Source organism: Hemitrygon akajei, chromosome 25 (genome assembly GCF_048418815.1).
Source record: "Hemitrygon akajei chromosome 25, sHemAka1.3, whole genome shotgun sequence".
Lineage (NCBI taxonomy): Eukaryota > Metazoa > Chordata > Chondrichthyes > Myliobatiformes > Dasyatidae > Hemitrygon > Hemitrygon akajei.
In genome coordinates this window covers 30,660,185-30,682,902 of record NC_133148.1, presented here as the reverse complement: position 1 = coordinate 30,682,902, position 22,718 = coordinate 30,660,185, and the positions used below count along the sequence as shown (strand labels likewise).

General features: G+C 42.3%; 1 protein-coding gene across 1 annotated transcript in view; it reads left to right on the top strand.

Moving 5' to 3' along the window:
• LOC140716264 (cation channel sperm-associated auxiliary subunit gamma-like) overlaps positions 1–22,718 on the top strand; it is a 164,544-nt gene that overhangs the window by 39,759 nt on the left and 102,067 nt on the right. Inside the window, exons 10-14 of the mRNA XM_073028874.1 lie at positions 2,694–2,831; positions 5,767–5,832; positions 7,815–7,934; positions 10,484–10,534; positions 20,463–20,589. Of these exons, the coding sequence (XP_072884975.1) occupies positions 2,694–2,831; positions 5,767–5,832; positions 7,815–7,934; positions 10,484–10,534; positions 20,463–20,589 (502 nt within the window). The remainder of the gene's footprint in view (positions 1–2,693; positions 2,832–5,766; positions 5,833–7,814; positions 7,935–10,483; positions 10,535–20,462; positions 20,590–22,718) is intronic.

The following is a 22,718-nucleotide window of genomic DNA, read 5'->3' as shown; positions in this document are numbered from 1 at the left end:
TATTGTGTGCAGTTTTGGTCTCCAAATTTGAGGAAGGACATTCTTGCTATTGAGGAAGTGCAGCGTAGGTTCACAAGGTTAATTCCCGGAATGGCGGGACTGTCATATGTTGAAAGATTGGAGCGACTGGGCTTGTATACACTGGAATTTAGAAGGATGAGAGGGGATCTGATTGAAACATATAAGATTATTAAGGGGTTGGACACACTGGAGGCAGGAAGCATGTTCCCGCTGATGGGTGAGTCCAGAACTAGAGGCCACAGTTTAAGAATAAGGGGTAGGCCATTTAGAACAGAGATGCGGAAAAAATTTTTCACCCAGAGAGTAGTGGATATGTGGAATGCTCTGCCCCAGAAGGCAGTGGAGGCCAAGTCTCTGGATGCATTCAAGAGAGAGTTAGATAGAGCTCTTATAGATAGCAGGGTCAAGGGATATGGGGAGAGGGCAGGAACGGGGTACCGATTGTGTATGATCAACCATGATCACAGTGAATGGTGGTGCTGGCTAGAAGGGCCGAATGGCCTACGCCTGCACCTACTGTCTGTTGTCTGATGTTCTCCCTTCCCTCTCCTAACAGTCATTCATTTACCTGTCTCCTGGAGCCTTGCGGTGATACCTCCCTGTAGCTCCTGTCTATCGCAGCCTCACTTGCCCTAACAAGCTGAAGGCCATCGAGCTGCAGCTCCAGTTCCCTAACACAGTCTCTAAGGAGTTGCATCTTGATGCACCTGGTGAAGAAGTGGCCATGGGGAAGCTGGGAGTCTCCTGGAAATCCCACATCTGACACCTAGTGGAGACCACTGTCTTTGTAAACATGCCCCCTGATCTCTGTAGAGTTAAATAAGTAATGAACTTACCTACTTACCCTGCCTGTTCTTGCTGAAGCTCTGTTGAGCCAAAACCTTACTACTCTGACTCGCATCTACTCCCACAATGGCTGCTCAGCTAGGCGGTACCTCTCTTTTATAGAGACTGGGTTTGTAAAAGCCCTTTGTCAGACCTGCATGGGATCGCTCCTGTTGCGTCTGAGCTGTACTCCAATCAACAACACAATCAATCGTGTTCATTTCTGATCACCTAGTTAAAGGAAGAATGCTATAAGTTGGAAAAGGTGTAAAGAAGATTTATGAGCATGTTACTGGGACTGGAGGGCTTTAATTATAAGAGGAGACTGGATAGGCTAGGTCTTTAATTCCCTGAAGTGTAGGAGGCTGAGGGGGGTGACAGAGCTATATAAAATCATGAGGGCCATAGATAAGGTGAATGGTCAGTCCCCCTCACCCCCACAGAGGGAAGTACAAAATTCTGGTCACTGAATTATAGGAAAGATGTCAACAAAATAGAAAGAGTACAGAGGAGATTTACTAGAATGTTACCTGGGTTTCAGCACCTAAGTTACAGGGAAAGGTTGAACAAGTTAGGTCTTTATTCTTTGGAGCGTAGAAGGTTGCGGGGGGACTTGATAGAGGTATGTAAAATTGAGGGGGATAGATAGAGTTGACGTTGATAGGCTTTTTCCATTGAGAGTAGGGGAGATTCAAACAAGAGGACATGAGCTGAGAGTTAAGGGGCAAAAGTTTAGGGGTAACACGAGGGGGAACTTCTTTATTCAGAGAGTGGTAGCTGTGTGGAATGAGCTTCCGGTAGAAGTGGTAGAGGCAGGTTCGATATTGACATTTCAAGTAAAATTGGATAGATATATGGACAGGAAAGGAATGGAGGGTTATGGGCTGAGTGCAGGTCGGTGGGACTAGGTGAGAGTTAGCGTTCGGCACAAACTAGAAAGGCTGAGATGGCCTGTTTCCGTGCTGTAATTTTATATGGTTATATGAAGGGCTTATGTTTAAGGTGAGGTGGGGGGGAGATTTTCCATACAGATGGTGTTGGGTATATGGAATGAGCTGCTAAAGAAGATCAATAGATTACAATGTTTAAAAGGCATTTAGACAGTTAAATAGATAAGATTTAGAGTGATATGAGTCAAATGCAGGCATATGCTCAGGTAGGCAGGTTTATGGCAGGAATAGTTTGGGCCAAAGGGCTTGTTGCTATGCCATATATGTATATAACTCTATTGAGATAGCACTGAGCTAGTTGTTGGGAAGTTATTGACTAAATCTTAAAGTTAAGTTAAGGGGCTGCATGAACTTTGCTTTATCTTCTTGAATTAATAATTGAAATGTTATATTATTACTGAATATCTTGCATATATGAACTACCAAGGTACATAGTTAAATTACTAAGAAGCTGTTTTATTAAAATGTTACTGCCAAATGAAAGCCAAGTATTATAAGTCATGGGATTGAGCAATAAATTTTCTTGAAAAAATTGTTGAAGAAATAAGTCAATAAATTTTTAAAGTAGCTTTACAGATTGTTCCCGTTTCTTTCTGTAATATTCTGTTTTGCCTTTCTTTCCTGCTGGTGATCAATTATGCTTCAGTATTTAACCATAGTCCCTTTTCTTGTAGTAAAAGAGCATTTTCTATCTCTGAGATTGCTCATTTGATTTAGTTGCAGTATTTTAGTAGTTGAACAACTCTGTAAGAAAGCTTGGATCTTTTTGCTTTGCATAGGACTGTCCTATGGTATATGAGCGTTCAGCCCCAAAGTCACACAAAGAAACTATTTGGTGTTTAACTCTGAAAGTTTGTTATGTCTGTCTTAAGCTCTATCTTATTTTCTATTTTACAGATGGTTGGAAACGCGTGTTGTCTAATGTTTGTGTGGAGCAACTAATTCCAGTATTAGCTATTCAGAATGGTGAAGAAAAGCTGTTTGCTATTGGAGGAGGCAAACAGAAAGCGATGACTTACCTTGGCACTATCAAAGGTTTGAAAAGAAATACCAGTAATATACAAAGTACAATAACTAATACTTGCCTGTTAAAAAATATGGATATTCTTTGAAAGTCCATACCACAGTACAGACCCTTAGGCCTACAATGTTATGCTGACCTTTTAACCTACTTTGAGATCAATCTAACCCTTCCTTCCTACGTAGCCCTCCATTTTTCTAATATCCATGTGCCTATCTATGAGTTTCTTGTGTTTGTGCCTCTACCACTACCCACTGCAGGGCGTTCCACACAGTCATCACTCTCTGTGTAAAGAAATTACCTCTGACATACCCTTATACTTTCCTCCAATCACCTTAAAATTATGTTCCCTCATATTAGCCATTATCACCCTGGGAAAAAGTCTCTGGCTATCCATTCAGTCAATGCCTCTCATTATCTTGTGGATCTCTATCATGTCACCCCTTATCCTCCTTTATTCCAGAGAGAAAAGCCATAGCTCGTTCAACCAGTCCTCATAACATATGCCCTCTTTTCCAGGCAGCATGCTGGTAAAATCCCCCTGCACCTTTTCTAAAGCTTCAATTTAGAAAATTTGGAAAGCATTATTTCTTCCAAGTGTTTCTTGGATTTCCTGTGGATGTCACAAGAAAACAAATCTCAGGGTTGTATATGGTGATATGTATATAGTTTGATAATAAGTTAAAGTATGTTGAACTTTTTCGTACTTTATAAAAACATACTTTATTGCAAAGCTTTTGATAGATAACGGGAAGGCAATAAAGTAACTTGAATGTTTGTGGGATGAGCTGCAGTGGCTTTAACATTACTCCCTTTTGAAAAAACTTCAGAGGCTGAAAGCTAATGTTAGAGTTTGAATGGAGTGGACAACATCAATGACAGGAATTGGAATCTCACAGTTATGTTACACATACCGTATTTTGGTATCTTAATATTGTTAGCAGCAAGACTGGCTGAGAAACCACAATTCCTACCTGATCAAGTCTTTTTATTTAATGCCAATTTTGCTGTCTCTTTTCTGCACTTTAAAATAGTTTGCTGTTCAAGTAAAATGACAACATCAGAATAGCAACATATTTCAGCAAAATTACCAAAATTCGGAATGACAAAAAAAGCACTCATCTTAATTGTCCTGACAGATACTCTGCGCTTTGACATATAGAGACTGGAGCCAAATTGAACTGTCATTTTGTCCAATTTTTCTGTTCTTTGCCTTAATTATAATTTTCCTTTTAAATGTATATCTAATTCACTCCTAAAAGTTGCTGTTATTATCTATAGCTACTGTATATACCTGTCAAGTAATGTTTTGCAAAATGTAACCATAGCTTTATGACTCTTGTGGTTTTATTAATTTGTCAAAATCATTTGTGATCTTGAATACCTTTATTCACTCCCCACTTTCTGGCTAGAGAACAATCACAGTTACTGTGAATTCCTCACTTAATTCATGGAGCGAGCTAAGTAATGTATCTACTCTTAAAGCCAACTTCAAGCTGTTTTCTTGAATATGACCATACAAATGTCAAGGAAATGTATTTATTAAGATAAACAAAGGTCCCGGCCCAAAATGTTCACTGTTTACTCTTTTCCATAGTTATTGCCTAGCCTGCTGCGTTCCTCCAGCATTTTATGTATGTTATGTTTATTGTGATACTGCATGGAATAGGCCTTCTGGCCTTTTGAGCTGTGCCACCCAGCATCATCTGATTCAATCCTAATCTAATCATGGGTCAATTTACAATGACCAATTAACCTACCAACTAGCAAGTCTTTGGACTGTGGGACGAAAGTGGAGCACCCAGAGGAAACCACACAGTCACGGGGAGAACATACAAACTCCATAGAAGCAGTGGCAGGAAATGAGCCTGGCTTGCTGGTACTGTGAACCACTACAGAGTGTGAGTGTGAGTGTTCTGATGGAATACTTACTTAGCTTTGGGGATTTAACGTTTTTACCGTCACTCATTTTTGGGGTACTCTTCTGTTTCTGTGGATGTCTGCAAAGAACAAGAATTTCAGTTGTTATATCATATGCATTCTCTGATATTAAACGGAAGTATTGAACTATTGAAAAACGAGACTTGCAGCGAGGGTTTGCCCAAGGGAGACGAGTCAGAAATGGAGTGTGCCGATTATTGATGTCACATCCGCAACGGCAGCTCCTTTCTTTTCGGTGTCGGCCATTTGCGTGGAGATCTTCGTCACATCTGAACAACAAAATATTGAGTCTTTTTTTTGAATTGTTAGGAGAAGTTGTGGTTCCTTTTTTTATATACTAGCTCAATATTATACTATATATGATTTTGACAGTGTACACTCCTTTTTTGTGCTTGTACCTTTATTGAAATATGTATTTGATATAACTTCTCCCCTGATTTGTATTTGTCTTTATATAGTTTTTAAATCAATAAAAAAAGATTTAAAATGAAAAATGAGTCTTTGTCAAAGAAGGAAATATTGGTGGCTTAAGATGTGGATTTAGCTTCTGGAAAGAGTTGGTGCAGAAAGATTTAGAAAGGGAATTCCAGATTTTGGAGCCCTAGGTGGTTAAAGGCATGGGTATAAATATTGTGACAAATGGAGTGGAAGTTCCAAATCAGAACAGAGTTGAAAGATGGGGAATTACATGGATGCCATGAGAGATTTTAACATTTTTTGTTTAAAATGTGGCACCGACTGCAGAAGCAAACTAATTACACTTCTATTTGATAGCCAAATAGGATAAAGTATAGACAGCAGACTTTAGGATGAAATGAATTTTTAGTTGAGAGGCTATCAGGAAAGTAGTGAAGATGTCGGGGTCTGAACTATGACTGTGACTTAGCATGTGACTATTTTATATTGTTTATTTATAGCCACGTCAATAAAGTTGCATCTTTTAGGGAAGCTTCATTAATTTTGTGATTGTGAATTACTAACCTATTTAACTTGTGTTTTTTTTTTCAGATGGAGAAGTGTATTTTAAATCATTGTTGAATTCTCAGGGCAACACAGTGTGCAGTATATTGCAACGTAAGATATTGAAAGGAAACTAAATTTTTTTTTATTGCAAGCTATTACATTTCATGCTATGTTTTGTTGGTACTATCATTTTGACAACCATGTCTAACAGATTTAGAGAGCTTCAGGAACTCATTAATTGTTTTGACTCAAAGAAAGTGAGCTGGCTGGTGGTGTAGTGGCATCAGCACTGGACTTTGGGGCAGAAGGTCTTGAGTTCGAATCCAGTTTTTCCATCTGTGCTGGATTTGAGCTAGCAACAGAAACATCAACAGCAAAAAGTTGTTCTCTCTCGTGAGTTAAAAGGCAATTTCTTTCAAAGAAAGTGGGGGTGGGGGGGGATAAAGTGCAGATAGGGAAAACCTATCTGTATCTGCATAAAGGAGCCATTGCACCTTCTCCAATTCCTTACAGGGCAATGGAACTGGCAGCTGCAGTGACTGAGATCCAGGCATGCGTTCAGTCTGGACTGTTTTGCCAAAAGTTGCTCTAAAGCTCTGAACTCTGGATTTTTCAATTCAGCCAGCAGCTGACCTATGCCTCATAAGCACAGTTTGGCACACTTCCTTGCATTAAGGATAGAAATCTCCTAATCAATTTCTTCATGGCTGATCTTCTGTCTTAGTTTCCGTTCTCTCCGCCTGTCCTTTGACCCTAGACGTCTAACCAGGACTTGCAAACATGATAAATTTCAACTTCAAATACTATCTCCTACCAAAAGCTCTTCCTGCCACTTCCACTACCACCCTTCCATTTTGCATAAATACCCTATTTTGGTTGGTCCATTAATGCTCCCTGAGAGATAGGAGGTACCAATATTTACCTTTTGCTGATAGAGTAATAGTACTAGAAATTTTAAGAGGGATGTTTATCCCTGTCAAATTCCCTCCATAAACAAAAGACTTACGAGAGTGAACTTGGATAATCGTCATGGTTGTTTGATTGCACTCCTCCCAGTGATGGCCTGAACTTGCTTGATAAATATTCCCTTGTTGAAAAAGGAAGACTCTTGATTTTCGATATGAAAATCTTGTTTCCCTATACCATGCAAAGATCAGTGTGTAAACAGATGTCCTTTATAGTGGGCTCATTGTTGTACCAATGTAGTTGTAGAATACACCTTCTGGTGCTACTTAGACACGTCTTCAGTGATGAACCTGGGGTTGTAGGATGTTTCAGGTCTTTAATCATCAGACACCCTCGCCCGGGTCGACCCAGCTGGGGGTGATCAGCCCTGACTTGTGTTCAAGTGGCTCACTAATCCATGGATCCCCCCTCTGAATCCGCAGCCACCGCGAGGCCTTTTCAGCAGCCTCCAGAATGTTCTTGGTGGCTCTTCTACACTGCAGTCCTTTAACTCCAAGGAGTTTAAGAGTCCGCTGTAATGAATGGCCATCAAAGCCCCAGCACGCAACTTCGACCGGCTCACAGCGAGCTCTCCGGCCATTGCTCCAGCATTCTGCACCAAGATCTGTGTATTTAGCCCTCTTGCGCTCGTTGGCCTCTTCAATCTGGTCTTCCCAGGGGACAGTAAGTTCCAGCAGGACTACTTGCTTTGTAGACTCCGATATTAACCTTATGTCCAGGCAGAGCTGAGTAGCTGCGATGATCTCTGGGAACGTGAGTTACCTCCCTAGGTCGACTTTGAGCTGCCAGTCTCGTGCAGTGGCAAGAAGCCCTCCCGAGGAGCTAGGCCGATGTTGAGCCTTTTCCCACGCTCTGATTAAGGTGATGGACTGTTTGGGAGCGTGCTGATTTTTGTTGTCTTGAATTGCTGTGCTGACTGCGTCCGCCATAGACCTTTGGACTTGGTCATGGTGCCAGCAGTATCGCCCTTCACTCAACACCTTCGGGCAGCAACTGAGGATATGCTCCAAAGTGCCCCTCTTCTGGCACAGTTGGCATGCTGGAGTGTTTGCCATGCCCCACGTGTGCAAACTGTCTTGCAAACTTAGTCAGTAAATACCAACAAGCTGATTGTGATTTTCTTGCAGGAGATTGCCTTGTGCTCTGGGCTGCTTTGGATCGATATAAGAATGCTGCTGTCCTTTTGGTTAAAGGCATAGTAACGAAACAGCAACCTGCTTCATATTTCCTGATAAATTACCATTTTGGTATGTATGTTATAACAAAGATTTTGATTTTTTAAAATTGTATTACAATGAAATTATAATATTTTACTCACATGAGGGGACTGCTCTCGTCAAGCCCATTGGCTGTAAGAAAACATTTTAATTTTAGAATGGCTTTCCTTTCTATCCGTGTATCATAATCCCTGGAGTCTGGCAACGATCTATCCTCACCCCATCCTATATATCATCTGAATACCAGCCAGCCAAGGTATCACTTGAAAAATTATAGATTTAATTTGTATGTTTACTTCATCATTGTACCTCTACCTCTCCCATTGTTCAATGGTTCAATTATTTTATTTAATCTCAGAATGTATGCGGTATACAACCCGAAATTCTTACTCTGACAGAAAAAACGTCACACCTAAAGCCACCCCCACCACCTCCCATACACAAGCAGCAGCAAAGCATCAACCACCCTGCCCCTCCCTCCACTCGTTCCAGTAGGAAGCATCAGCCCCCCCCTCACCAAGTGCCATGCAAAGCCCCAAAGGCCATAAAAAAACTACATGTCAGATCTCCCCCCCTCTCCTCCCCCTCTCCTCCCCCCCCTCCTCCCCCCCTCCTCCCCCCCTCCTCCCCCCTCCTCCCCCCTCCTCCCCCCCTCCTCCCCCCTCCTCCCCCCTCCTCCCCCCTCCTCCCCCTCTCCTCCCCCTCTCCTCCCCCCTCTCCTCCCCCCTCTCCTCCCCCTCTCCTCCCCCTCTCCTCCCCCTCTCCTCCCACTCTCCTCCCCCCTCTCCTCCCCCCTCTCCTCCCCCTCTCCTCCCCCTCTCCTCCCCCCTCTCCTCCTCCTCTCCTCCCCCCTCTCCTTCCCCCTCATGATGGAGAGGTATCATTCCTTCATAGAGAGAGGGTAGACCACCAGCTCGCTGTTTCAATGTCTGCAGCTTTGCTTTATTTCAAATTTCTCGGATGAGAGAGAGAGAGACTGAGACAGTAGACAGTGTGCCAGTAGACAGACAGACAGACACACACACACACACACACACACACACACACACACACACACACACACACACACACACACACACACACACACACACACACACACACACACACACACACACACACACATAAGATCAGGTAATGAACTTAACTTCCCTTCCCTGAACTGTTTGAAATCAATAGCTTCGTATTGCTGTATTTGTAAGTTAAGAAACATTAAATAGCATTAAACATTTAAAAACAATAAATAGCAACAAAGAGCAGGGCCAGGCAATGTGATGAGGATGCATGTCTTGGGAACAGGTATCTGTTGCAGATGTAGGTTGCTCGAGGAACTCCACACAAAGTTGTCGAGCTTCATTCTGAGCTTCATATACTGTGGCACGTTAGGGAGGGGAAGAATTACGCAACGCTGTGTTTCAGAAAGCAGTCATACCCCTTAGAATAACTGGATAAGCTCAGTCAGTACTCGGGGGCAAGAGGGTTTGACTGAGAGAGAGGTAGGTAGAGGGATTCAGAAGATAGTGTTGAAGGAGCCTCCGCCTCTGAACCTGCCTACCAGGCTTGAGTTTCTACCTCCCTGTCTGGTTGAGAGTAGCCTAGCCATGGCACCATGGTTCAGGGTTCCATTGAACCGAGGGTGGGGAGGAGAGAGCAAAGAGAAATGTTGTTAGAATTGGATGCACTTCTCTGTCAGCAGGAGTGAGAGTCTTGGATGGCTGTGTTACTTGCATGGTGGCAGGTGTCAGGATCTCATCTGGGGCTACAGAGGAGCTTGGAGTGGGAGGGGAAACATCCAGTTGGCATTGTCCCTGTGGACCAGAGATGCAGGTAGTGAAAAGTAAGAATTTCTGCTGAGGGAATATGAGCAGCTAGGGACTAAATTAAAAGGCCAAAGCAAAAAGATAATCATCTCTAGATTATTACACGAGCCACAAGCTAGTTGGCACAGAGTCAACAGATGAAAGAGGCAAATTTGAGGTAAACTTGTGGCTGAAAGTTGGATGAGGGAGAAGCGTTTGAATTCATAAGACATTGGGTTCAATACTGGGGAAGGATGAAATGTCCATGGTGAGCAGGGTCAAGGATAACCCCAAGGTACTTTATACTTAATTTTAAAAAAAATTGTCAGGCCTTGGGGATTTATTAACCCTAATTTGCTTCAAGTCACCAAGTACCCTCTCCTCTGTAATATGGTTCATGACCTCACTGCTGTTTTGCCTTAACTCTATAGACACTGTGTCCATCTTCCAAGATGTTCCTTAATATCTCCCTTATATTTTTTGTTCTATGTATGGATGATTGTGCTAATCTTGAAGAGGACTAATTTTGTCCCTTGCTATCCTTTTGCTGTTAGTGTATTTGTAGAAGCCTATGAGATTCTCCTTCACCTTGTCCCCTAGAGCAACCCAATGTCGTCTTTTGGCTTTCCTGATTTTCATAAATGTGGGCATTTATGGTGCCCAAAATAGGAAAAAATCTGATCCTTTTTCATTAGAGGTCAATAAATGTTAAATAAATGTGACTGAAATTTCATTTTTGCCTTTTTTAAAATAAATATTTCTTCCTCACTTCTTGTCCTCCAGAAACAGCAAATTTCATGATGCATTATAAACTTCCTCTGTATATTCCCAAAGGTATGGACTTGTAATGTATACTGAATAAATTTACATAGGTATTTATTTATATGCTCCTATAAAATGTAAAAGTTTTTCTTAATTGACATCAAATTAAAGGTGTATAAGATTTTGTAATTTTACAATATTTGCTTCTGACCGACTAGGTAAATTCATTATCAGTTAATCAGCTCTGATGCCTTTTACAAATTCACTCACTAAGTGTACTGCAATAACAATATTCATCTTAACATTTTAAAACCTTAATTTGGTATAGGTTCTAAATTCATTGCATCTATGTTGAAATTCAGGTTCCCGAGTTAATGTCTGCTACGTCTTTCCTCATATGCAAGACAATTGTACCATATTTTAGGTTCAAATTCTGAGGCTGCATCCTCTACCGATCCCTTCACATGTGCGGTCATAAAAATAGCGAATAAATCATGAGGTATCATTGCCAGCCAAAAACCAAATGATTCACATGAAATGTGCAGCTGATGCAGACACAAGACAAGATACATCAGTGGCCAAAGTAAACTGATAGAGGAAATTCTCCGCTTGATACCACGTGAAGCTTAAGGATGAAAAATTTGAGAATATTTGTTGTGATAATAGTATTTTTAATGTGTAAGAGTCAGGGAAAGATTTGCTCTGAGATTTTGTATGAGATTAATGTTATAGTAGTATTAATATTGATCCTGTAAAAACTCAATGGCTGAATAGCACAATTCTCTGAAGCCAAATTTGAAAGATTCAGAATCCTGTAGGTAGGGGTTTTCTCTCTCTCAGTCCTAAATGGTCATCTCTTTATTCAGAGATTGTGACCTATAATCCTAGCTACTTTACTGTAATGAAACACAACTTCTTAGTAATCTTTCCTATTAAGCTACCTACAACTTCCCTTTTATCATTGTGTTTCGCTCTCATCCTTCTGCATTCAGTGGCCACTTTATTAGATACCCCCTGTACCCAATATCATGGTCACTGAGTGTATGTTTGTGGTCTTCTGTTGCTGTAGTCCACTCACTTCAAAGATTGACGTGTTGTGCATTCAAAGATGCTCTTTTGCACACCACTATTGCAATATGTGGTTATGTAAGTTACCGTCACCTTCCTGTCAACCTGAATCAGCCATTCTCCTCTGAAATCCCTCATTTAAAAAAAGGCAATTTTGCTCACAGAACTGCTGCTCACTGGGTGTTTATTTTTGCATCATTCTCTATAAACTCTGGAGACTGTTGTGAATGAAAATCTCAGGAGATCAGCAGTTTTTGAGATACTCAAACCTCAAACCAACCTCCTTGACACCCACAATCATTGCACGATCAAAATCACTTGGGTCGCATCTCTTCCCCATTCTGGTTTTGTCTGAACCTCTTGACCATGTCTGCATGCTTTTATGAATAGAGTTGTTGCCATACGATCATATGATTTGCAATAACAAGCATGTCTACCTCATTAAGTGACCACTGAGTGTAAACAGCAAAATTCTCAATTTCCTGGCTGAACATAACCTCCCATTTCATGAATCAAACTACGAACTTTTGATTCACTCCTAATACATACATGCAGTTATGTAGAGAGCCCTAAATTTGATATAAGATTTCAGGTGTGGACTCACTGAAGACACATAGAACTGCAACAAAGATACCTTGGTTTTATAGTCCTGTTCCCTTACAATAAAAGGTAAATGCAAATTGATCCAACTTGCGTACTGATTGCTAATTGTTCATGTTATCTTCCTAATATTAGCATTTAATAGAAACTCAGCTCTAATGTTATGCCATCACCTTCCCTTCTCAGGCCTCATCTACTTTTAGTGTTGTGAAAGTACTGTTCCTTTTTAGATATTCCTGTTCACTCATCCATCTCCACCAATTATCACCTGTTTTCCCATGACTAATGGCAAACAATACAGCGTGAGCCTCTTCCTTCCTACTGTTCAAGAATGCACCTTTTCTATATGAAGTGCTATCTTAACTGTGTATCTTTCACTTTTATATATCTTATCCATAGCTTTTAATAATTATCTCTTTTACTTCAGAGTTGATTTTGAAGCATCAATTGACATGCTTAACCTGAACTTCTGTTCACCTGTGACCATAATTTTGTCTCATTCCCATTCTGATCTTGATTAGTGAGGGTGAGCCTTTGTACTAAATAAAGATACTGTAACCACTCCCACTCCGACATGTCTGTCCATGGCCTCCTCTACCGTCAAGATGAGGCCACACGCAGGTCGATGGAGCAATACCTTATCTCCCGCCTAGGTAGCCTCCTTCCTGCCGGCATGAACATCCAACTCACTGACCTCTGTTGATACCCCTGCGCCCCACCCTTACCCCCATCCCTATCTATTATTTTAGTCTGGTTCTCTTTCTCTTTTTCCCCCCCTCACTATAATCTCTCCCCCCAGCCCTACCTTTCTTTCTCTTTTATTTCCCATAATTCTCCACCTTCCCCTAGCCCATTTCCCTCCAGCCTATCACTTCCCAGCTCTCTACTTTATCTCTCCCTCCACTTCTTATCCCCCCTCGACCATCCCATGTTACTTCACTCCTGATGAAGGGTTTCGGCCCGAAACGTCGTTATTACCTCCTCCCATAGATGCTGTCTGGCCTGCTGAGTTCTGCCAGCATTTTATGTTTTTTTAAATTTATTTCCAGCACCTGCAGATTCACTCGTGTTATACTGTGGACGTTGTTGTTGAAACAATAAAATCTTGGGGACTTTGTCAGTCAGGGTATTGAACACAAGAGCTGGGACATAATTGCACGTATAAAAGATATTGGTGTATTTTGTGTGCATTTTTGGTCACTGAGCTATAGAAAGGAAGTCATTAAGCTGGAAAGGGTACAGAAAGGATTCACAAGGTTGTTATGGGGACTGGAGGAGAAAGAAGAGCTGAGCACCAGAGGGAGGCAATGGGAAGGCAAGGAGATAAGGTGAGAGATGGAAAAGAGAATGGGGAAAGGTGAAGGGCGGGAGGGGGGGCCATTACCAGAAGTTTGAGAAATCGATGCTCATGCATCAATTGGAGATTGGAGGTTACTCAGATGCAGTATAAAGTGTTGTTCCTCCAACCTGAATGTGGCCTCATCATGACAGTAGAGGAGCCCATGGATAGACACACTGGAATGGGAATAAGAAGTGGAATTAAAATGGGTGGCCACTGGGAGATCCTGCTTTCTCTGCTGGACAAAGCGTAGGTGCTCCATGAAGTGGTCTCCCAATCCATGTCAGGTCTCACCTATATATAGGAGGCCACATCGGGAGCACTTAACACAGTAAATGACTCCAACAGACTCATAGGTGAAGTGTTGCCTCACTTAGAAGGACTACTTATGGCCCTGAATAGTAGTGAGGGAGGAGGTGTAGAGGCAGGTGTAGCACTTGTTCTGCTTGCAAAACTAAGTGCCAGGAGGGAGATCTGTGGTGAGGGATGAATGGACAAGGGAGTCGCACGGGGAGTGATCCCTGTGGAAAGCAGAAAGTGGGGGGGGGGGGGGGGGGGGGGGAGGGAAAGATGTGCTTGAAGGTGGGATCCCATTGGAGATGGCAGAATTTGGGGAAAATTGTGCTGGAAGATGAGGGGCCCCTATCCCTGGTAGGGTGGTGGGAGGATGGGGTGAGAGCAGATGTGAGTGAAATGGAAGAGATGAGTTTAAGGGCAGCGTTGATGGTGGAGGAAGGGAAGCCCCTTACTTTGAAGAAGGAGGACACCATCTTCATTCTGGAATGAAAAGTCTCATCCTGAGAGCAGATGCGGTGGAGACGGAGGAATTGAGAGAAGGGAATGGCGTTTTTACAAGTAACAGGGTGGGTAGAGATCTAGACCAGGTAGCTGTGAGAGTCCGTGGGTTTATAATAGACATCAGTCGATAAGCCATCTCCTGAAATAGAGGCAGGGAGATCAATAGATCAAGATAGGGGAGGGAGGTGTCGAAAGTGGACCAGGTAAATTTGAGGGCAGGGTGGAAGTTGGAAGCAATATGGATGAAGTCGACGGCTCCCAATGGGTGCAGGAAGCAGCACCAATGTAGTCATTGATATAGCATAGGAAAAGTGGGAGCAGTCACCTGTGTGGGCTTGGAACATAGACTGTTCCACATAGCCAGCAAAAATGCAGGCATAGCTGGGACCCATGGGAGTGCCCAGGGCTACACATTTTGTTTGAGGGAAGTGGTTGGAGCCAAAGGAGGAATTATTAAGTGTGAGGACAAGTTCCACTAGATGGAGGAGAGTAGTGGTGGAGGGGAACTGATTGAGTCTGGTGTCAAGAAAGAACCAGAGAACTTTGAGGCCTTTCTGGTGGGGGTTGGAGGTGTATAGTGACTAGACATCCATGTTGAATATAAGATGATGGGGGCCAGGGAACCTGAAATCATTGAAAAGATCCAGAGCGTGTGAAGTGTCAACAGATATAGGTAGGAGAAAACTGAACTAGGGTGATCAAGCAGAATTGAGGTATGCAGATGTGAGTTTAGTGGGGCAGGAACAAGCTGAAACAATGGGTCTACCTGGACAAGCAGGTTTGTGAATCTTGGGAAGGAGATAGAGATGGGCGTTGCGGGAACTGTGAGGTTGGCGGCAATGGATAAGTGATCCCCAGAGCTAATAAGGTCGGTGATGGTGTGAGAGGCAATGGCCTGGTGCTCTTTAGTGGGGTTGTGTTCGAGAGTAAGTAAGAGGAGGTGTTGGGGAGTTGTTGCTGGGCCTCAGCAAGGTAGAGGTCAGTATGCCAGACTATTACTGCACCCCCCTTATCTGTGGGCTTGACGTCTCTGTAACATTTAACTTTTGCAAGATATGATGGGTAAACTTCAAATTTATTATTAAAAACTAGGAATTATCAATCATTAAATTAGACTTGATCCATTATGTAGGAGTTGGCTATCGTTTCTACCGTTTTTGAAGTAAAATAGAAATGAATTGATTAATTTGAAGTACAAGTCATGGAATAGCCATGTTTTCGTGATTATTATGGTTTTATGGTCTAAGCAGTTGAAATTTGGGCTGAGATCCTCCTTCAGGAAGGAGAAAGACATCAGAATATGTTGGGAGGTCTATAGTTATGCACTTTGGTAGAAGAAATAAAAAGGCTAGTCTTATTAAGAGTGTTTGATGACTCTGGGCCTGTATACACTAGTATTCAGAAGAATGAGGGGTGACCTATCAATTGAAACCTATCAAATGGTGAAAGGCCCTGATAGAGTGGATGTGGAGAGGAGTCTAAGACCAGAGGACACAACCTCAGAATAGAGGGGCATCCTGTTAGAACAGAGATGAGGAGGAATTCTTTAGCCAGATTTCTACAACACAACATACCAGCTCTTGTACTCAATGTCATAGCCTGCCACCAGCCTGGTTAACTTTTCAGCCGATCCATGTCCGATTATATCCTTGAACAATTTTCTTTGCTATATTTGTCTCTAGTTTTCCTGTTGCCTGCAAACTTGCTAATCAGTCCACCTACATTCCCAACCAAGCCTTCTATAGAAGATCCGAGCACAGATCCTTGTGGTACACCACTTGTTACAGAGTTCCAGTCTGTAAAGCACCAGTCCACCACTCCCCTCTGCCTCCTATTGGCCAGCCAATTGTGAATCTGATTCTCTGGCAACATGCCTTAGATCCTGTGTGTCCTAACCTTCTGGACCAGCTTACTATGTGGGACAAAAAGTTGTGGATACAGCTCAGCCAGTCATGGTTAAGGCCCTCCCCACCACTGAGCACACCTACACGGAACACTGTCACAGGAAAGCAGCGTCCATCATCAGGGTCCCCCCACCACCCAGGACTTGCTCTCATTTCGCTGCTGCCATCAGGAAGGAGGTTCAGGAGCCACACCACCAGGTTCAGGAATAGTTATTGCCCCTCAACCATCAGGCTCTTGAACCAAAGGGGAATAACTTCACCTAAATTCACTTGCCCCATCACTGAACTGTACTGACACTTTCAATGACTCTTTATCTCAAGTTCTCAATATTTATTGCTTATGTATTATTATTATTATTATTTCCTTTTTGTATTTATTATGCTATGGATTTACTGAACATGTCCACAAGAAAATGAATTTCAGGGTGGTATATGATGACATACATGTATTTTGGTAATAAATGTACTTTACACTTTGATATAAACCACAGCTGCCCTCATCAATTTTTCGAGTCACTTTTTCAAATACCACTCAGATATGTGAAACATGATCCCTTACTTGTACAAACTGTGCTGACTCCTAATCAATCCGTGCCTTTCATAGGACCATAAGATATAGGGGAAGAAGTAGCCCATTTGGCCCATTGAGTCTGCTCCGCCATTCAATCATGGGCTGATCCAATTGTTCCAGTCATCCCAACTTCCTTGCTTTCTCCCCATACCTTAGATGTCCTGGCTAATCAAGAACCTATCTATATCTCTGCCTTAAATACACTCAATGACTTTGCCTCCATAGCAGCTTGTGGCAACAAATTCTACAGATTTACCACCCTCTGACTGAAATAATTTTTCAGCATCTCTGTTCTATCTGGATATCCTTCAATCTTGAAGTTGTGCCCTCTTGTCCTGGACTCCCCTGCCATGGGAAGTAACTTTGCCATATCTAATCTGTTCAGGCCTACATTCAGAATGTTTCTATGATATCCCCCTCGTTTTCCTGAATACAGCCCAACAGCTGCCAGATGTTCCTCATATGGTAACCCTTTCATTCCTGGAATCATTCTCGTGAATCTTCTCTGAACCCTCTCCAATGTCAGTATATCATTTCTAAAATAAGGAGCCCAAAACTGTACACAATACGCTGGTGTCTCATGAGTGCCTTTTAGAGCCTCAATATCACGTCCCTGCTGTTGTATTCTATACGTCTAGAAATGAATGCCAGCATTGCATTTGCCTTTTTCACTACCGGCTCAAACTGAAAGTTAACCTGTAGGGTATCCTGCACAAGGACTCACAAGTCCCTTTGCATCTCTGCTTTTGAATTCTCTCCCCATCTATATAATAGTGTGCCCGTTTATTTCTTCCACCAAAGTGCATGACCATTCACTTTCCAACATTCTATTTCATTTGCCACTTCTTTGCCCATTCCCCTAAACTATCTAATTCTCTCTTCAGGCTCTCTGTTTCCTCAACACTATTTGCTCCTCACCCTATCTTTGTATCATCAGCAAATTTGGCAACAAATCCATTAATCCCATGGTCGAAATCATTGACATACATTGTTAGAAGCACCGATCCCAACACTGACCCTTGTGGAACTCCACTGGTAACTGGCAGCCAGCCAGAAATGGATCCCTTTATTCCCACTCTCTATTTTCTGCCGATTAGCCAATGCTCCACCCACGCTAGTAACTCCCCTGAAATTCCATGGGTTCTTATCTTTCTAAGCAGTCTCATGTGTGGCACCTTGTCAAAGGCCTTCTGAAAATCCAAGTACACCACATCCACTGCATCTCCTTTGTCTACTCTGCTTTTAATTTCCTCAAAAAATTGCAGTAGGTTAGTCAGGCAGGATTTTCCTTTCAGGAAACCATGCTGGCTTTGGCCTATCTTGTCATGTGCCTACAGATACTCCATAATCGTATCCCTAACAATTGATTCCAACAATTTCCCAACCACTGACGTCAGGCTAACAGGTCTATCGTTTCCTTTTTTGCTGCCTTCCTCCCTTCTTAACTAGCAGAGTAACATCATCCGGTACAATGTCAGAATCTTATCGATTCTTGAAAGATCATTATTAATGCCTTCGTAATCTCTACAGCTACTTCCTTCAGAACCCAAGGGTGCATTCCATCAGGTCCGGGAGATTTATCCACCCTCAGACCATTAAGCTTCCTGAACACCTTCTCAGTTGTAATTTTCACTGCACATACTTCACTTCCCTGACACTCTTAGATGTCCGGTATACTGCAGATGTCTTCCACTGTGACCGTTGTAAAATATTATTTCAGTTCCTAGGCTATCTCTGTGTCTCTCATTACAATATCTCCAGCATAATTTTCTATTGGTGCTATATCTACCCTCAACTTTCTTTTACCCTTTATATACTTAAAAAAGCTTTTAGTATCCTTTGATATTATCACCAGCTTCCTTTCATAATTCATCTTTTCCTTCCTAATGACCTTCTTAGTTTCCTTCTGCAAGCTTTTAAAAGCTTCCCAATCCTCTATCTTGCCACTAGCTTTGACTTCCTTGTATGCCCTCTCTTTTGCTTTTACTTTGGCTCTGACTTCACTTGTCAGCCACGGTAGTATCCTTCTTCCATTCGAAAATTTCTTCTTATTTGGAATATATCTGTCTTGCACTTCCTTCATTTTTTGCAGAAACTCCAGCCATCGCTGCTCTGCTGTCCTTCCTGCTGGTGTCCCTTTCCAGTCAACCTTGGCCAGTTCCCCTCTCATGCCATTGTAATTTCCTTTATTCCACTGAAATACTGACACATTGGAATTTAGTTTCTCCTTCTCAAATTTCAAAGTGAACTCCATCATATTGTGATCACTGTTTCCTAAGGGTTTTGTTAACCTTAAGCTCTCTTATCAGCTCGGGATCATTGCACAACACCCAATCCAGCACAGCTGATCCTCTAGTGGGCTCACAACAAGCTGTTCTAAAAATCCACCTCTTAGACAGTCTACAAATTCTCTCTTGAGGTCCAATACTGGCCTGGTTTTCCCAATCCACTTTTATGTTAAAATCCCCACCGATTATCATGACATTGCCCTTCTGACACGCCTTATGTATATCCTGCTGTAATTTGTAATCTACGCCCCGGCTGCTGTTTGGAGGCCTGTATACAACTGCCATTCAGGTCCTTTTATCCTTGTCATTTCTTAACTCAACCCATAGAGACTCTACACCTTCCGATTCTATATCATCCCTTTCTAATGATTTAATATTATGTCTTAGACGCAAGGCCACACCACCCCTTCTGCCTACTAAACTATCTTTTGAATACACCATATATCCTTGGATGTTCAGCTCCCAATGGCAGCCATCCTTTAGCCAAGTTTCAGAGATGGCCACAACGTCATACTTGCCAATCTGAAGCTGAATTTCAAGGTCATCCATCTTATTTCTTATGCTGCGTGCATTCAAATATAACACTTTCAGTCTAGTATTTGTTGCTTTCTGTTTTCACTGCACGATGCCTCTATTGTCCTGTAACTCATCCCACTGGCTGTGATACTGCCTCATCTCCTGCTTGTCCTTTTAATCATCTCTGGAACCCTATCACTCCGATTCCCATCCCCCTGCCAAATTAGCTTCAACCCTCCTGAACAGCTCTATTAAACCTGCCTGCTAGGTTTAATATAAAAACACTGCTCCTCAGAGTCTTCAACAACTTTTTTTGCTACAGATGTAAGGCTCACTGGCTTGTAGTTTCCACCTGAAGTAGAAACAATGTTGGAAGCACTTTGCATTTGAGTAGCAGGCATTATTTGCCTGGTTGGGCAAATAATTTGAAAATTCTGCTAAAGGAGCTTTTGAGGAAAAGTCCTAGTTGATATAAATGTGTTTGCCCTGTAGGCAGTTTCATTTGCTTATTCTGATATCTCTTAGCAATGCTTCTGGATATAATTTCATAGCCCATTTTCTGAAGGTATTAGATAATGGAAACAAAATTTGAGGCCAAGCATCTATACAGTCTTTCCTGAGAAAAGTGAAAATTGGACAACTAGCTTTTGCAATTTAGCACTCATAATTCTCCAAAGAGAAAATGAAGGATCTTGAGATCTGTATGTTCATCCTTGATTGACTTCTCATTGAGTAAGACCTCAGGACATGTGCAAAGTCTTATTGTTATAGATTTCACTTTGCATATAGCTATGCTGTTGTGAGCAAAGGTTGTGATTTAGATGGCTGACTCTAAAGTTCATTAATTGTCAAATAATCTTGAACTAATGCTCATTTCATTTCTCATCTCACCCCAACCCCATCTTCCTTTCTATAGAAAAGCAAGATTTTGTTTTACTTGTAGGCACTGAAGAGTACTCCAGTACTCCGTTAAAGCCAGTGGGTATTACACTTAGCCATGTGAACTCAATGGCCTACCTGTGGGGAAACTTTTTATTTAGCAGGTAATATACAGTATGTATCCTTTTTCTTTGTTGCTTTGAATTCAATCACTGAAGTACCATTATCCACATCAATAAATGATTTCGAAATATATTTGTAATTCCTGTGTATTTTTCATGTTTCTGCATTGGACGACCATAAGATACAGGAGCAGAATTAGGCCTTTTGACCCATTGAGCCTGCTCTGTCATTTCATCATGGCTGATCCAATTTTCCTCTCAGCCCCAATCTCATGCCTTTTCCCTATATTCTTTCATGCCCTGACCAACCAAGAATCCATCAACCTCCGCCTTAAATATACATAAAGGCTTGGCGTCCACAACTGCCTGTGGCAAAGAATTTCACAGATTCAGCACTCCCTGGCTAAAAAAAAAATCCTCCTTACCTCCATTCTAAAAGGATGCCACTTAAGACATACAATAAGACCATAACACATGAGCAGGATTAGGTCATTTGGACCATTGAGTTTTCTCTGCAATTCCATTATGGCTGATATATTATCCCACACAACCCAATTCTCCTGCCTTCTCCCTGAAACCTTTGTGAATAGTTACAAACCTATCAACTTCCACTTTAAATATACCCAATGACTTGGCTCGGAATGATTATGCTTCTCTTAAAAGATTATAGATGTTGCCGTTGCTTCTTTACCCATCAATTCAGAGCACCACACACAAAAATACTGGTGCAACTCAGTAGGTCAAGCAGTGTCTATAGAAAGGAATAAACAGTTGATGTTTTGGGCTGAAACTCTTCATCAGGGTGAGAAAGGATTGGAGAAGAAACTGGAATAATAAAATAGAATAAATTCCATTTGTTTTAATTTAGATGCTTATTTTAACTTGTTAAACTTTTTGACTGTTTAAAGAAAAATTAGCTTGTGTGGAACAATGGCTAAGAGCAAACATCTTGAGGAACTCAGCATTGAATTAGCGCATGTGGAGGAAATGGCTGTGGCTATTACTGCAGCGATGTTGCATTTACATCTTCTCATCCTTTGGGCATCAGTTTGAATGTTTGGATTGTTGGTGAAGTAATAACGAGAGTTGGCTTGTATCAGAAAGAGATACAAGCTAACTCTTTACTACTTCAACAATCCCAAGTTCAATGAGGAAAAGCAAATGCATTTTTTGATTACAGGAAGTCACTTTGTGTCAACTACCTATTTTTATGTCCTAAGCAGTCATAACTTGTGTCTGCTCGAGGGGAAGCTATGGGTTTTATTGACGTTATGACCACACCTGCAATAGGTGCATCCAGCTGCAGCTCCTATCAGACCGAGTTAGGGAATTGGAGCAGGAGCTGAATGAACTACGGATCATTCAGAGAGGCAGAGGCAGAGATAGATAAGAGTTATCGGGAGGTAGTCACACCGAAAAGACAGGAGGTAGGCAAATGGGTGACAGTCAAGAGAGGCAGGGGGAGCAGACAGAGAGAGAAGAGCAGCCCTGTGGCCATTCCCATCAAAAATAAATATACCTTTTTGGATACTGTTGGTGGGGATGACCTACCAGGAACAAGCTGCAGTGGTCCTGTCTCTGGCACTGAGGTTGGACCCTCGACTAGGAAGGGGAGGAGGGAAGAGAAGAGAGCAGTATTGATAGGGGATTCTATAGTCAGGGGGGCGGATAGGAGATTTTGTGGGGAATATCGGGAGTCTCGAATGGTATGTTGCTTCCCTGGTGCCGGGGTCCGAGACATCTCAGATCGGGTGCAGGTTATTCTCGAGAGGGAGGGCAAGAATCCAGATGTTGTGGTCCATGTAGGGATCAATGACGTGGGTAGGATGAGTGAGGGGGTCCTGCGTAGGGAGTTCAGGGAATTAGGTGCGAAGCTGAAGAGCAGGACCTCCGGGGTAACAATCTCAGGATTGCTACCTGTGCCACGTGCAAGTGAGGCAAGGAACAGAAAGATTATAAAGATTAATTCGTGGCTGAGAGGATGGTGCAGGAGGGAGGGCTTCAGGTTTGTAGATAATTGGGCTTTGTTCCAGGGAAGGTGGGATCTGTTCCGAAGGGACGGTTTACACTTGAACTGGAGCGGTACTAACATTCTTGCAGGGAAGTTTGCTAGTGCTTCTTGTGGGGGGGGGGGGGGTGTTTAAACTAAATTTGCAGGGGGCGGGGATCCA